Source organism: Vigna umbellata, chromosome 3 (assembly GCF_029865625.1).
Source record: "Vigna umbellata cultivar VRB3 chromosome 3, Vumbellata_1.0, whole genome shotgun sequence".
In the NCBI taxonomy this organism is placed as follows: Eukaryota; Viridiplantae; Streptophyta; class Magnoliopsida; order Fabales; family Fabaceae; genus Vigna; species Vigna umbellata.
Genome location: NC_142167.1, coordinates 52,983,488 through 53,000,229, shown reverse-complemented (window position 1 = coordinate 53,000,229; position 16,742 = coordinate 52,983,488). Strand labels below are relative to the sequence as shown.

The following is a 16,742-nucleotide window of genomic DNA, read 5'->3' as shown; positions in this document are numbered from 1 at the left end:
TTGAAAAGTGATTGTTTGCCTCGTTGTCTAATTTAGGAATGCTGACCTTATTCCCTAATCAAATTGGGAGAAACAAATTGAAAAAGGAAAGATAAAAAAGCCCACACTGAAGGTCCAACATCTGTTTTCTTTTTCTTTTCCTTATAGGTATACATAAGTTGGAGATTTATTTTTATTTTGAATACCTAATACAATTTTTCTTTAAATTAAATAGTTTTTAACTCCTAAATGAAATATTTGTTTGTGAAAAAAAATGCAGATGATGGGACATATTACGATTTCAAATGGGAGAAATGCACAACACTATTAGTCAACTGAAAATATTTTTTTATAGTTAAAAACTATGTAAGTTAATCTCTAATGTATATAAACAGTGGAAAACAAAAATTATAAGCTGCAGAATTTCTACTTTTTTCAGTATCGAAAAATCCTTGTTCTTAACGAATTCTTTTATTCATATATATATATATATATATATATATATATATATGGGTTTGCTAATACGTCTGTTTTTCAGTTGGTACATTTTAACAATGTGTACCGGGTTTTAGTAGACAAAAATATCCTTATATATCATGCATTCTAAATTTTAAGGTTAAGGATATTTTAATAATTTTCATTCTCAAAACTAAAAAAAAAACTCCAACTCTTACTCATCTCTCTCATTCCTCTCAACCCTTTCTCTTTTCTCTTTCTCATTCCAATCTTTTCTCTGTCATCCCTACTGTAGCCCCAATTGAAAAAATCAGAAACTGTCAGTTAAACAATCTTACAAAAAAGTGATTTTATGATGAGTTTTCATCTTATAATTTTTGTCTTATGTAATTTTATCCAATTTTCACAAGCATAAAAGAATTGGTAATTGACCTGGAAAAAATCAGAAATACTCGCCGTTAAACAATTTCTTACAAAAAATGATTTTATAATGAGTTTTTATTTTATAATTTTTGTCTTATCTAATTTTATCTAATTTTCACAAGCATAATGACATCAAAGGAATTGGTAATTGGCTCGGAAAAAAATCAGAAACACTCATTGTTAAACAATTTCTTACAAAAAATGACTTTATAATGAGTTTTCATTTTATAATTTTTGTCGTATATAATTTTATCTAATTTTCACAAGCATAATGACATTAGAAAGAATTGGTAATTGGCCTTTAGAGATGATGATTCAACCTATGCAGATGATGAAATTAGAGCGGTTAGTGAAGATGGTGAAATTGAAGAGATCTTGAATGAAGCTTTGCTTGAAGGTGAATATGTCAATGACTCAACTCTTTACAAAGGCAAATTTTTTAAAGACAAGTGTTTCTGATTTTTTCAATTGGGGTTACAGTGGGGATGACAGAGAAAAGGTTGGAGTGAGAGAGATGAAAGAGAAAGGATTCAGAAGAATGAGAGAGGTGAGTAAGGGTTTGGGGTTTGAGAATAAAAATTATTAAAATATCCTTAACCTTAAAACTTAGAATCCATGATATATAAGGGTATTTTTGTATACTAAAATCCGGTACACATTGCTAAAATGTACCAACGGAAAAACAGACGTACGGAAAAACAGACGTACGCGTGTTAGCAAACCCATATATATATATATATATATATATATATATATATATATATATATATATATATATATGCACACAGGTGAATTTAATTTGATTAATTTTTTTAATATTTTTAATAGAGTATTAATGTTGAAAATTATAAATAAAACTTGAATGAGTTTCAATTTAATGTATATCGGGTTTTGTACATTCCTTAAAAGAAATAGGTTTATTTTTTATACATATTATTATGATTAATTTGCAAAGCCTTTTACGTGTAATTTAGAAAGAAATGCTTTTACTTTATATATAAATTAATTTTAATTTAATAAATCAAATTCATGTCTTATACGTTTTTTTTTTCTCTTCAAAAAATTATTGTACTCCTAAATATTTATCTAAACATGAATACATTTAATATGTAATTTTTAATTCTTTAAATAATAGTCTTATTACCATCTTAAACGAGAAAAATAGAATATTTGTTATCACGAATAAATCTCAATAAAATATTAATTTATTATTTATAACATTTCATTTTAATAGTATCAAACTATTAAAGAAAACCTCATGAAAAAACATATAGCTCAAGAAAAATATATACATACATTATGTCATTACAATTATTTCAAATATAACTCTAATATAAAAAACATACATATATATACATGTTTTATGTAACTAAAGATATTATTACACTGAGTCAAAAATATGCTAAAATTTTTAAAACAAAACATATACAAAGCCCAATCATTCTAATCTTATACTTATCAACACCATGTTCTTTGATTGGGTCAACCACAACATATAACAAGCGTACAAAGAGAAAGTGTGTATGTGTTTGTGTGTTTATGTTTGTATGTGTTTGTTTGTGTCAGTATTTGTATGTGTTTGTATTTACATGTGTCTGTGTGTATGTGTGTCTATTTGTGTCTGTGTTTGTGTCTGTGTATGTGTTCGTGTCTCTATGTCTGTGTGTGTTTATTTGCGTTTGTGTCTGTGTATGTGTTCGTGTCTCTATGTCTGTGTGTGTTTATTTGCGTTTGTGTTTGTGATGTCCGTGTGTCTGTATGTTTTTGTGTCTACATATGTGTTTGTTTGTGTTTATGTGTGCTTGTGTCTGTTTGTGTTGGTGTGTCTCTATGTCTTTGTGTTTTTTTGTGTCTGTGTGTTTGTTTGCGTTTATGTTTGTGTATGTGTTTGTGTCTGTGTCTATGTGTGTGTTGATGTGTCTTTGCGCATATATGTATCTATATGTGTTTGTGTGTCTGTCTCTGTTTGTATTTGTATGTCTCTATGTCTTTATGTGTTTGTGTATATGTGTATCTCTGTTTGTATCTTTGTGTGTGTCTCTATGTCTCAATATGTTTGTATGTGTTTGTCTCTGTGCTTGTGTATGTGTTTTTATATGTATGTTTGTGTGTCTTTGTATGTATATCTGTATGTTTTTTTTTGTGGTGTGTGTTTGTATAGTGTATTCATTGATATACTTATTGTATGAAGATGAAATTTTACTCTTTCTCGTGGTAACCTCCTCTTTCTCTTTTTTTATGTAAAAAAAAAATTCAGAAACTTATTCCATTATATATAATTATTAATTGAAATATTAAATCATTCTTATGTTTTGTTAGTATTATTTGTATCTATTCATTCTCTTTGGAAAAATTCATCATTAAAATTCATGTAGCATAGTACCCATAATATAAAAATTAACTTTTAATTTCTTGATTTAATCATTCCGGAGGTTCCTATTTTTAGGCAGAATCTCAATTCGGTCCTTTTCTTTCTCGGCGTCTCAATTGGGTCCTATTTTTGTAAAAATTGTAACAATTCGGTCCTTGCCGTTAAATTGAACCCAACAGTGTCAGTGTCTTGTTGACGTGGCACGCTGGAATGAGTATGTGTAAGGGCTACTCTGTCTGACGTGTATATTTATATTTTTTTTAAAAACAAACAAATGAAAAGTAGGGTTTTGGTGTTTTTGATGATGGTGCTAAAGACAGAAATGGTAGCTGCGGAGGTGGCGGCTGGGGAGAAACCCACTGACCCTGACGGTGGTCGTCGATGGAGTCTAGAGGAGGCAGAGCTCTTACCTTTAGGGTATGAATTTGGGGATTTAGGTTTTAATTAAGTTGACGTTGACAGAGAGCATGCACAAACCCAAACCCTTGTCGTTCCACGTTGACAGATTGCAAAGTTCAATCAATTTCACTGACTTTTTTAGATGTGGTTTCTGCAAATCCACCTTCTTACAATGCCTCCCTTCTTCTAGGGTTCTCTTCCATCTTATTTCACTCTCCCAAGCTGGAGGCTCATTACTGGCTCATGAAGAATTTTACTTGAGAAAATCTTTTTCCATTATTGCAGAAGCAAAAGAAAAACAAAATGGAATCTGGAGTTAGGTTCTACTCAGTTGATGAGTTCAGATTGGACCCCAAATGGCTGATTGATCCTAAGCATCTCTTTGTTGGGCCACAGATTGAAGAGGGAACTCATGCTAAAGTCTATGAGGGAAAGTAAGTTCGTATATTCAAACCCCATTTCCTATTTCCTATTTCCCCTCCCCAAGGTTAAGTTTTTAATCTTTTCTTATTGGGAAATTGCATATCTCATGCCTGGATGTCATTTACTTTTGGATTTGTAATTATTGATTGTGTATGTTATTTACTGATTTGTAAAGCTTATTGGAAAATTGCACATCTCATGCCTTGATCTAAATAATTGTTTTGAAATTTTTGATGAAGTTTCTTGTTTTGTCAATCAGCTTCTAATTCTTTTTGCTGGGTTTTAAAATCCCTCCACTCTATCCTTTAACTTTTCTCCTAATTTTACAAGGTTTTTAATTTTAAAACTATCTTAATACACATCATTTATCCACGTCAAGCAAAAAAATCAGTACAAATCAGTACAGCGTGCCACGTTTATAAGATACTGACGCCGTTTGACTCAATTTAACGGCAAGGGCCGAATTTGTTGCAATTTTTACAAAAACAGTACCTAATTGAGACACCGAGAAAAAAAAGAACCAAATTGAGATTCTGTCTACAAATAGAGACCTCCGAAATGATTAAACTTAATTTCTTTTATGTAATAACAATTCCTATAAATTGATTGTTTGATATTTGATTTTCTTTTTGCGTTGTTGACAGCTGGCATCAAGATAAAATAAGATGAATGTAAATTCAGTGCACCTGTATCGGCGGCGGAAGCTGATGGAACTATATACATTGCCAAATTGTACGGACTATTCAGAATCCACCGTAGTAACATCTTCGTCTATCTCTGTCCATTTTTTTTTTCATAGGACATAATGAATTTAATATTACGCAGATAGCACAGTTTTATCTTTACTTAGTAACATTTTTTTTAAGGTCAGAATTTGGTTTTTGAATTTTAACTTGTTTTTTTTTTTAATTTTAGGTTAGAATTTGGTTTTTCGGAAACTAAATTGCGAATATATATATATATATATATATATATATATATATATATATATATATATATAATTCAGGATTCGGTTCCGAGAAATCGAATTCTATCGTAAGATTATAAAGAAAATATATGTTAAAATTCGCTTTTCCAATATTCGAATTCTGACATTAAAAAAATGTGCTAATGTAAATATAAAACAGTATGCTATTTGGGTAATATTAAATACGTTCTGTTATGTCAGAAAAAAAAAATCGTCTTACCTCTTTTGAATAAGGTGATTTTAGCTTTAAATTAATGTGATTTAATTAAGTTTAAATGACCATTTATTAAATATTGTTGTCCATTAAATTCTTAATTTTTTCTATTTTTTAATTAATTTTTTTATCAAGTAATATAGTTTGTATCTTTTCCAATTATTTAACCAACTTTCATGCATTAAGAAATTTGAAGTTTGATTTTTAATATACGACATTATTTTGGACTCTAAGTGACTTTTGCTATTTTTTTTAATTTTCATATAAATTATGGTAAATAACTAATCATCATTATCATTACCAATAAAAAAAACTCAATAAAAAAATATAAAAGAATATATGCATATCATTTTTGAAAATTAAAACTTTATGTGGTAGTTATTCTTAGAAACTGATTTGATAAAAAGAAGATTTGTAACTTATTCTGTTGTGTGTATATATAAGTGTGTTTTGAAGACTTGGTTTTAGTGATAAAGTTTATAATGGGTTGCTTTGTTTCTTGTTTTAGGGGAAGGCAACATCGGGAAGATGAGATAAATGTAGATGATATAGATATTGTCAATGAATTGCGATTCCTTGCGGTGATTACTTCCTCTTCTTCTCTTTTCATGTAAAAATGTCTCATAAACTTATTGCATTATAATTTTGAATTGAAATACAAGGTCATTTTTATGTTTTATTAGTCTTTGTTTCTTTCTATTCATTATTCTCTTTGGAAAAATTCATCATTATAACTTCATCTCATGCAGTAGCACATATTTGTTTAGTTTTTTTACATAGTAAAATAAATTGATTATTTGATATTTGTTTTTGTTTTGGCATTGACAGCCCTCAAGGCAGAATGGATCAAATAATTCAGTGACACCTGTACATGTGGTGGCGGCGGAAGCTGGTGTAACTATACCGCCCAAAAGTATGGAGGACTATACAAAATCGACTCCTAACTCTTCTTCCGACGACGATAACTGTCCTACCTGTTTTGAAGGTGATTTTAGTTTTATGTTATTATAATTTAATTAAGTTTAAATGTTTTCTATTGACTTTTTATCAAATATTTTTGTCTATTAAATTCTACTTTTTATATTTTTTAATTAATTTTTTTTATAAGTGAGTAATATCTTCTCTAATTATTTAATTATTTAATATAAGACGAAATTTTCTTCATATGACTATCCGTGACTTTTTGTTAGTTTGTTTTTTCATAAAAATTATGTTAAAAAATTATACATATAATTTTTGAAAAAATTGAAATTGAAATTTTAAGTGTTAGTTATTGTTATAAACTCATACATATAATTTTTGAAAAATTGAAATTAAATTTGATAAAGGATAAAGGAAGAGTTAATCTGTTTTATATATATTATATTTTAGTGAATGATAGTTTCCGTATATGCAGTTACGATTTTTAATAAATATTTTTCAAATATCCATTTGAGAAAAAGATTAGGAATATTAACATATACTTATAATTGAATTGATAATTAGGGTACATGTTTGTTTATATGTGACAGAATACAGCGAAGAAAACCCCAAGATTACAACAAAGTGCAATCACCATTATCACCTTTGCTGTATATTAGAGTGGCAGGAGCGAAATAACACCTGTCCATTTTGTAGGCAGGTAAGTACATGAAATCTTCCAGAGATAAAATTTAGTTAAACAATTTGTTACTCTTATTCTTATACAAAGACTCAGAAAATGCATGATTTGATATATATAACACTGACACTCTTTTGTTCCTATGTGGGTGCAGGTGATTGATTTTGATGAACTATAGCTTAACACAGAATCAAGACTATGTATTTTCTTTTTTCTTTATTTACATCTCCATTCATCCGTGAATATTATATTTAAATCGTAATTTAGATTATTTTATTTTGTGTAATCTCAACTAATTTGTTAGCTTCTTTAGAGATTTAAGTCATTTAAAATATATTGTAACCATCATGGTTGAGTTATAGACTAATTCGGAAAATTAGTAAAAGTTATATATTGGAACAAACTTTTTATTAAACGGACTCAATTTTGAGTACACAGAATTCCATACTAGATATCATAATACATATAAAATTCTTTGGAAAGCCATATTCTATGGAAGTCGTATGTATCGCTTGGAGGGAGATCTTATATGGTGCCAAAAAGCCAAAATAAATAATTTTAACCCTTCTAAAAGTTCTAAAAAAAATGGATTCTCTTATGTCACGGTGAGGCACTGCAGAAGAAAAAACCGCAAAATCCAATCCAATTTATCGTAATCGATTAGTTAACATGAAACAAGGAAAAAAATCATTGGCTTTATCAAATTCTGAAAAAGTGGCTTATCAAATTCTGAAAAAGAAAAAGGTAAATCAAATTACTAAAATAAAAATAATATGGAAAAAAAATATATAACTCTTTTCTATCTTTTCCCCAACCCAATAAGCCCTTCTTTTTCTTCATTTTCTTGTCTTCATTTTTTCTTCTTCTTTCATATATGCTTCTCTTGGTATATCATGGCTTACTATCTCGTTGTACTTCTTTTTCTCAAAGTCTATTGAATTTCTACATCCTCTTGATTCCATAATGATGGGGAAAAATATGAATTAAAGACTATGTATTTGATATATTAAAATTTTATCTGTCAAGATTATCGAATTTATCTCAAAAACCTTGAACATTTTAAATTTTTATTTATTTACTTTAATACATCAATATTTGCTTGCAATATTTAGATTTTTTTTAAAAATAACGTCGTTGCTTCTAGTGATGGTATTTAAAGGTAGTGATTGAATTCTTTTTATATGCGATAAGCTAATTACTTAATTGTGTTTTTGAATTTCTTTTTTAGGAAAACAAATAATTGATAAATAGGTTATTTTGAGGATTTTAGTTTTTATTAATAGTAAACAATGAAGAATAATATTAAATCTTTTTCAATTTTACTTATTGTTTATTATCTTAATTATTGATGGACCCTTTAAATAATTAATTTTGATATTGATGTATGATTTTTCGTTCATCACAAGGAAAATTCTTCTATGATCCAAATTTTGATATATATAAATAACGTAAAGTTTTGAAAACACATATCATCCAAATTTTGTAATGAAATATTCTCATAACTATAATGTGTGAAACAATAATCCTTTGTGAGAATTTTTGGAGTAATTTTGGAGGAGCCAACATAAATTGTGAAGATTCAAAGGTTCAAGCTTTCCGTATAAATCTTTGTGTGATTTCTTTTATTGTTCTTACTTATTAATCTTTTAATTCTTTAAAAAATTGACAAGTTCCTCTTTAACCTATTTTATACACCTAATTTTTCCAATGATAAAACCAGTTTTAAACCAATTCACCCATTTCTTGATTGATATATTGATCATTCAATTTTAACAATTGGCACCAGAGCTTGTTAATCGAATTTTAATCAATAAAATGATCCTATCATGGTCAATATATCTCAAACTTTTACGAAGGGGCACCCATAAATAGACTACCTTTGTTTGCTGGAGAAAAGTACCTTTTTTGAAAAAGTAGAATGAAAATCTTAGAATCAGTGGACAAAGGTGTATAGGATGTTGTTGTCAACAGACCTTTTCAACCTACAAAGATTGAAAATGAGAAAATTATGCCTAAGGAGTTTTCATAATGGAATCTGGATGAAAAATAAGAGGGCACATTATGATGTGAGGGGTAAAAATATAATATCATTTGCACTAACCCTTGATGAATTCTATAAAGTTTCTATGTGTGAAATATCTAAAGAAATGTGGGATGTTCTTCAAGTAACACATGAAGGTACATATGAAGTTAAAAGGGCTAGAACACCTTTATTCAAGAGTATGAAATGTTTAGGATGAAAAATGGAAAGAGCATATGTAATGTGTAGAAAAGATTTACTCATATAGTCAATCATCTATTGGCTCTTGGAAAAAACATTTGATAAGAGGAACTAGACATCAAGATTTTGAAGAGCTTAAACAGAACGTCACAGCCCAAAGTCACTACAATATCAAAATCCAGAGATCTCACTACAATGAACATGGCCACAATGTTTGGAAAATTGAGAGAACACGAGTTGAAATTATGGAGACTCAAAGAAGAAGAAGGAGAGAAAAGAGACACGATTGCGTTGAAATCTGTTGTCAGAACTACTGCAAAATCCACTTTTGAATGTGGAAAAGTATGACATATCAAGCTAGAGTGTCGTGTACTGAAACTGAAGTAGAAACTAGAAGAGAAAAATGATGTCAATAGACACAAAAAGAAAAAGAAAGCATGGGAGGACAATGCATCCAACACCTCTAATGAATCCAATGAGAACTTTGAAGAAGAAACAAATTTTTGCTTGATGGCCGAATCTACATCATTTGAAAGCAGTGTGAGTAGTTTTGAATTTGAAAGCATTGAAAATAAGTATTATCAACTACTTGATGTATTTCAAGAACTGCATGAGAAAGCTAGAAAACTCTAGTACTCAAACAACAAGTATAAAAGTGAAAACAAGTGGCTGAAAAATAGAATAGAGGTTCTAAGTAGTGAAAATGAAAGTCTAAAATCAAAACTGGAATTTCTAGAAAATATCTCTAAAAACACCATGCATGAGAACAAGAAATGTGATCAAAATTGCGAAAATTGTCCAAGACAAATGGAAACAATCAACCCTAGAGACTTAACATCCATGGAATGATGAAATAACCTGAAAATAGAAGAATATAGGATGAAGAACATGAAAGAAGAGAGGATGAAATTTGAACCCCCAAAAGGTTCCTAAGTTCCCTAATGTGTTTCCTAAGTCTTTTTATATAGAAATTGGATTGAGCTTTGTTTAAGGCTTTTTTGTTGATGTAATCTTCTTAATGATAATGTAATCTCCTCTAATTATCTTTTAAATAATCCAATATCTTCAAAATATATTTGATTGTTGTGAAGATCTAAAAATATTTGAGAAGATATACACTAGATTAAAAAAGATTTGGTAAATATTATCTTTTGATATTTATTGATATAGTTAAATAATATCAAATAAAATATTTTAAGATATATTTCCCCAAATTATTTTAATCATAAACATTTATCAATTATCAAACCTGGTGTACTAGAAAAATAAATAAATAAATAAAACCGCAAGATCTAATTTTTGATGCATCTTCCCTCTTCTTGGTTTAGCCAAATTTCTTCACTTTTTCATGCTATGCTTGGATTGACTTCTTATGGTCTTGATTATTTGCTATCATTGGATTTATCTTTAAGGTATCATGAAACTTTAACTAATTTATTTTCACACCTCAATGAGTTCAACTTAACTGCAGTTGCACTAACACACCTCAAAATATCCAAAGAACATTTATGCAACTAAAAAACTATTTTTAACATGTTTTTGTATCTCATGCTAAATAAACCCAATTATAGCAAATCCTAATTAAAATATTCTATAAAATTATAAAAACTAATTAAGAATCCAATATTAAAGGCTAAATGAAGATATCAATATGCATTCATCACTAACGCACTTAAATAATTTAAGGGTTAGAGTGTCTTCTGCAGACATAACCCCTATTCGGCTAGGAGAGGACAAGTACCCCTGAAGTTGGAAGCTTTGAGTGTTTGTAGTGCTTGTTAGAGTTTTCGTAGGATATATTTTACTTTTTGTAAGAACAATAGGCAGATATATTTTACTTTATAAGAACATATATATTTGCCTATTGTTCTTACATGACCAAAAATACCCTACAAAAACTTCATAAGTAAGCTCTTCAACTCTTAAGCCAAAATGCTTCAAGATCTTGGTATTGCTCCAAATTGAAAGAAGTGTGCTAGCAAAAGACACTCCGCTCAAGTTAGGAGTATACATCTAGAAGTAATAAATGTTGTAATAATGAACATAGTTAATTTACCTCGTGAACTGTGTTATTTATACTATATTCATAGACTTTTACCTTCATGAGTCTTGTCCACAAGTATAAGGTTTATTAATTTGCTTAATGCTTTGTCAAGACGCTTTAGCGGTTAACTTAACTAATAAATTTATCTCCAAGTTTGCTAAGTCCTAGCTGACATTGTTTGGTGTTGATCAAGGAAATATCAGTCATCTAGACATGATATGAGATGTTAGGTACTTATTGATTTGAGTCAATATTGAGAATACACCGAGATTTTATCATATTAGGTGACTGAGATGATCTTGGAAAGTTTCCGTACAATTATATAAATTATATTTTAGATTTATAATATATCATTTAAATTGTGACATTTTTTGAATATTGACAATTTCATTTTAAAACTATTAAATTCTAATGTAAAAATTAAAAAAGAGAAAACTTAAAGGAAATAAATAGGTAAAATATCATAATGTATATAAAAATGATCTATTTTGACAAGGTTGTATGTAAATTCACGTGTTTTATGAAAAAGTTCATCACATCCGAAAATACAATTTATATCCAAATTCAAGTTACTTAGAACAAAAGAATTTCAATTTATTTCAAGCATTATTTTTTAGTTAATATCATCATAATTATACCTTATAATGGAAATACGAAATATGATTTGTAGAAATAAAATGACAAAGGAGTGGAAATAGAAAAGAGATAAATAAATAGAGTGGTATTTGGTAAAAGAAGAAGTAGAAGAAGGAAGAAAGAGTTGTAAGGATATATTATAGATTTTATTTTTTAACACAAGTGAATAAAAATAATAAATATGACAGATTTTTAGAAGTGCATGTATAAGATCATCATTAATCAATATTATTGATGTCTTGTTAATTTTTAAACTAAACAATTTACACTTGTTTGTTAACCATTCTCCCTTTTCTTTATTCCTATCCAATACAATTAATGTAATAATCTTAAAATCATAGACTCAACAAAAGATAAAATATACAACACACATAAAAAAGGAACACTAAAAATTACATATCACAAACCTTACAAATTAAGGTGATCTTCAAAGTAAGGAAAACAGTATAAATTAACAAAAGTTTACACTATTAGGCTTCAAATTCAATATGTTTACAAACAAGAGTTTCTCAAACTAGTGTCTTCAAAGTAGGGTAAAACCATAGACCCAAATAAACATATAAAGCATTAAAACATACTACTACTTATGGTTATATATGCGAACAATTATATAGTGTTATCCACCTCAGAGAGGAAACAAGTTTTCAGAAGCATCCAAGGTGGCAAGAATACAGTGGTTCCAGGGTCAGATCAAGACCATTCCTTCCTAGTTCTGGTGCAGCATCTTGATTGAAATTATTGCCACTGCACAAACAACATTACACATGGTGGGAGGGTTGCAGTACCAAAAGAAGAATTCCAAAGAGGTAAAGCAATTTTCCAACAAGAATATGGACAAATGCAACTGCAATTTTTCTTTTTACTTTCTCAGTAAAATAGATGGTTTTTTTAAGTAAGATAAAAGATAATGTTTTTGTAACTAAAAAATTTAAAAGGGTAATTAAACAAAATGAAGATGAGAAATTATAACTTCATGTCATAAGAAAGGTTACCCTACCCTATGTTCAAGCTTGGAAGTGGTTGCTGCTGTGGTAAGAAAGATGTGTCAACCCTGTAGTTTGGCTGTTCCCATTGTACAGCATGTTGTGCTACAGCTTGCTCTTTCTCCTTGATCTGATTTCGTATCAGATATAGTTAAAAGGAAGACACATATATGGCTAACAATAAAGCAATAACAACCTACAATAATATGGCTAAAACTTCATTCATTGAGTTCTCATTCCATAATTATAGGAAAGATCACTTTCTGTCAGTTACAAATTACAACTATAACTGTCAAAAGTTAAGACAATAATAACCTTGTATTAGTTTCAATGGCAATTGTAACCTAAGGTGAGTTTATACAAATAATAAATATGATTCTAAAATTGAAACTTTCTTTAGAAATAAAATGTATACTGGGATATGGAAACATTATAGAGAATTATTAGATTCAAATTCAGTTAGTTCTTTTAATTGTTAAAACAGGAATGAGACATGAAACAATGGTTTTGTGGTGATGAAGGAAAGATTTGATTAAGATGATTGGAAGCATGGATATAAACCTAGGGCTAAATCAGGAAGAAAAAATAATTTGTAAGAAAGGTGTGTATGAATTTGTGAGACCAATAGGAAGATAGCATTTTCTTAAGTAACTCATTGGACATTTATAAATTTACTCAAATGAATATAATTGTCGAGGAATTTTATGTTAAGGAATACAAATAATTTCACTGTTCAACATCTAGAAGTTCTTATGTTATGACCACATTAGGTTAAGAATTAACAAGCAAAAGAGAGAATATATGTGAAAAAGTAATAGAACAATCAAACTAATATTATGAAACACTCTTACAATAGTGTCTATAAGCAACAAACTGGACTAAATTAAGCATTGATTATTGTGGTAAAATGAAGTTTAGCTGGTCGGAGAAAAAGGAAAGTTGTAAAGGAAAATCTTGGTCACCTTCTTTGCAAGGATGCTATTCTGCTCTTGTATCCTTTTCTCCTGTCACACATAGAGAATCAGAAGACAGTACAAATCTCCATATCAGTTTCTTTTAGACAGAGAGACACAACCATTTTATATTTGCTTCCACCAATATTATAATTATCTTTCACTTTAGGGACAGAAAGCTAAAAATAAAGCCAAGAGAAACTTGAAGTTAAAGCCACACCTTTTTCTGAAGCTCAGAAATAGACTCGTACATGAGATCGTTCTATTAAAACATAACACAGATCAGTGCCAAAGTTACACACATACACATGAAATATGAAAGCAAATTAACATGATAAGGTATATGTTCTATGCGTACCCTCCTATTGCGGATGTTTTTGAGAGAAGTATCTAACTGCTGCTCCAAACTCTGAAGCTCTTTGAGGCTCATCGAAGCCAAATCTTCTCCCATATAGTGCCTGTAAAAGGGTTCAAGTGTGAGAGGATGATCAAATCAAACTGACAGAAAATTAAAGCATGAATGTAGATTAGATATAGGTCCTCGTGTACCTGTAGTTTCTTTGCAAAAGGTCAATCTTTGCCTTGAGTCTAGTATATTCAATGGTCCAGTTTCCCTGCACAATTTACACATATACATGTAGAGCATAGTTTTGTAGTTTTGCCCGGTACTGTTATTTAAATATTGGTTTTGATTCCATCACTTTTGCAGCATTGCATATTTCCAACACATTCATATATGCATGACTTAGTCTTTTAAGTTCCTATATAGCTTAGACCAAACTGTGTGCCTATTGTATAACAAGAATCAATTGTGTACTGCAGAACGTTAATGCAAAATAATGATGCAAATGAGAATTTACACATGCCTACACTCAGGAGTGTGTATATTTCAAGACAAACCTGTGTCTCAGAATCATTTGCCACTAGCTGCCTCTCTGCATAGGCATACCTCTCATGGCGTTCCAGTATCTTCTCCATGCTGTTCAATCATAAGAGTTCTCAATGAATATTATTCTCCTATGATGATATCAATTTACACTGTATTTGCAGTACATATTACTGCGTTTAAATAACAAAATATATCTGTGTTGCGCAATAACGTGATGAAATAGGTGTTTATAAATATATGCTGTATGATATGACTCTAGTAGTTACTGTGAAGATATTTTATCATGTTCAAATTAAAAGTTCCTGTATGTTAATAGCGCTATTTGACAATCTTTAAAATAAGTTCATCCAAATCTATGAAATTAAGGAATTTCCTCAGTTTTACTGTAAAAATTATTTATCTGGGATGCTGCACCCATCAACGAAAAGTAACCCTTTAATAACAAGAATGTCAAATCGTGATGCTTTTGAGTTTTGATAATTCAAAAGAAGAAGAAAAGGTACAGAACTCTAAACCAAAAGAAGGTCTAGCAAATCTTGCTTGAGGTGCTGAACTGAAAGGACATAAGATAGAAAACAAGAAGACAAATATGAAGCAAGGACTGTCACAACCTCCACACAGTCTGCAAGAGATTCACCCCGTCTTGAATTTCACCAAAAGAAAAACAAAAATTAGGGTTCTTGTACCGGTTATGGTCGTACTCTATGATTTTCTAGCTAGGACAGGCAGAATCTCGCATTCGGGGTAATGTATTTTCTTCTTTCTGATGAGAGAAACATATACACTCGAAAGAGTATATATATATATATATATACATATATGCACTTAATTATAGCACTACTAAACCATTGACGCGTGTTTACCCCAAAAATTGCAAACAAACTCAGAGAGAAGTGTAACTGTATATTTTGCTGGTTCAAATTGAGAAAACTATCTGCACAACAATACCTCCTTTTCAAAAAAAAGGATCAACTGGTTTTGTATCTGTCTCTGCACAATCAATATAAATCATAAACGAGGCTTGATATGAAATAAAAAACAAGTATTAACAAAATAAAGGAGAGGAATGAAGTTTCCTTTCAAGTTTCGAACCCCAAACCACAAAAAGCCCTTAGAGCAAAAAAAAGGCAAGAAAATTAAGAAAAAAATAGTAGTTCAAAATAATTCAAGACTGAAATAGAAAACTGAGTGCATATATATACTAGGTATATATGTTTACACGACCTGAATTAACGACCAACACACATAATATATATATATGTCTGATATAGATCTATATGGTTGATATGCATAGATATAGATATTTATTATGATAGAATATAGGGCATTTGCATTACCATGAATCAGTGGCATACTCAAAGAGCTTTCCTTTGTGAGAGAAGACAATCAAAGCAACCTCAGCATCACAGAGTACAGAGATCTCATGAGCTTTCTTGAGCAAGCCACCTCTCCTTTTGGAGAAAGTTACCTGGCGATTGATCTTGTTCTCTATCCTCTTGAGCTGTACCCTACCCCTTCCCATCTTAGTTGTTGTTACGTTGATTTTGTTTAAATGATTATTTGTGAGTTATATATGCGTATATAAAGGTAGTGAGTTAAGCAATTAGTAAAATTTTGAAGGAAGAAAACCCAGGAGCCAAAGAAGGAAAAAAGGAAGGAAAAACGGAAGAAGGAAGGGTAAAAGGGTGGCAAAAATGGTGAAGCGAGGGTGGGAATGTTAGTTCATGGATGTTTCTTCTTCTGGACAGGAATAGAGTGGTGTCATGGGAAAAAAGCACAGTGAGCGGAAGTGTGCAATGTTATGGTAACCATAAAAGGTGAGAACCAAAATGGAAGTGGTGAAAAAATATCTGAAGCTGGGGTTTGGTGACAAGTGGTTTTGGTTTCTGGTTTGGGAAAGGAGAAGTAGTTTATGGAGGATGCGTTGTCGGCGTCTCATTGGTTCACCACTGTACTGCGTTCATGTGTGTCGTATAGCTCTTTATGGCCACACAGTGATGATGATATTACTTTTATTTTAATGACGGAGGGTCCCACATGTTAAGGGCTTTGCCTTTTTCGAATATGACTGCCTGCCCTTCCTCCCTAGCTCACCCATAGCCATAGGAGAGGAATAGGAATAGCATAAATACACATCACAAACAAAGAATGACATGGTTCAATCACAATAATCACATTTCATTT

The 16,742-nt window shown here is 30.0% G+C and overlaps 2 protein-coding genes across 2 annotated transcripts; one reads left to right on the top strand and one right to left on the bottom strand.

Annotated features, from left to right (window-relative positions):
• The first annotated feature begins 3,551 nt into the window (after positions 1-3,551).
• Positions 3,552-7,010, top strand: LOC148202925 (uncharacterized). The gene is made up of 6 exons (XM_088109705.1): positions 3,552-3,646; positions 3,973-4,062; positions 5,741-5,813; positions 6,061-6,217; positions 6,744-6,853; positions 6,987-7,010. Exons 1-6 carry the CDS (start codon positions 3,552-3,554, stop codon positions 7,008-7,010), a joined length of 549 nt encoding a protein of 182 aa, XP_087965831.1.
• Positions 7,011-12,178: 5,168 nt separating this feature from the next.
• Positions 12,179-16,442, bottom strand: LOC124844022 (agamous-like MADS-box protein AP1). Its single transcript, XM_047320874.2, has 8 exons — positions 15,896-16,442; positions 14,570-14,648; positions 14,219-14,283; positions 14,028-14,127; positions 13,890-13,931; positions 13,679-13,720; positions 12,731-12,846; positions 12,179-12,477 (listed from the first exon to the last, which is right to left on the bottom strand). Exons 1-8 carry the CDS (start codon positions 16,078-16,080, stop codon positions 12,378-12,380), a joined length of 729 nt encoding a protein of 242 aa, XP_047176830.1. The 5' UTR covers positions 16,081-16,442; the 3' UTR covers positions 12,179-12,377.
• Positions 16,443-16,742: the final 300 nt, after the last annotated feature.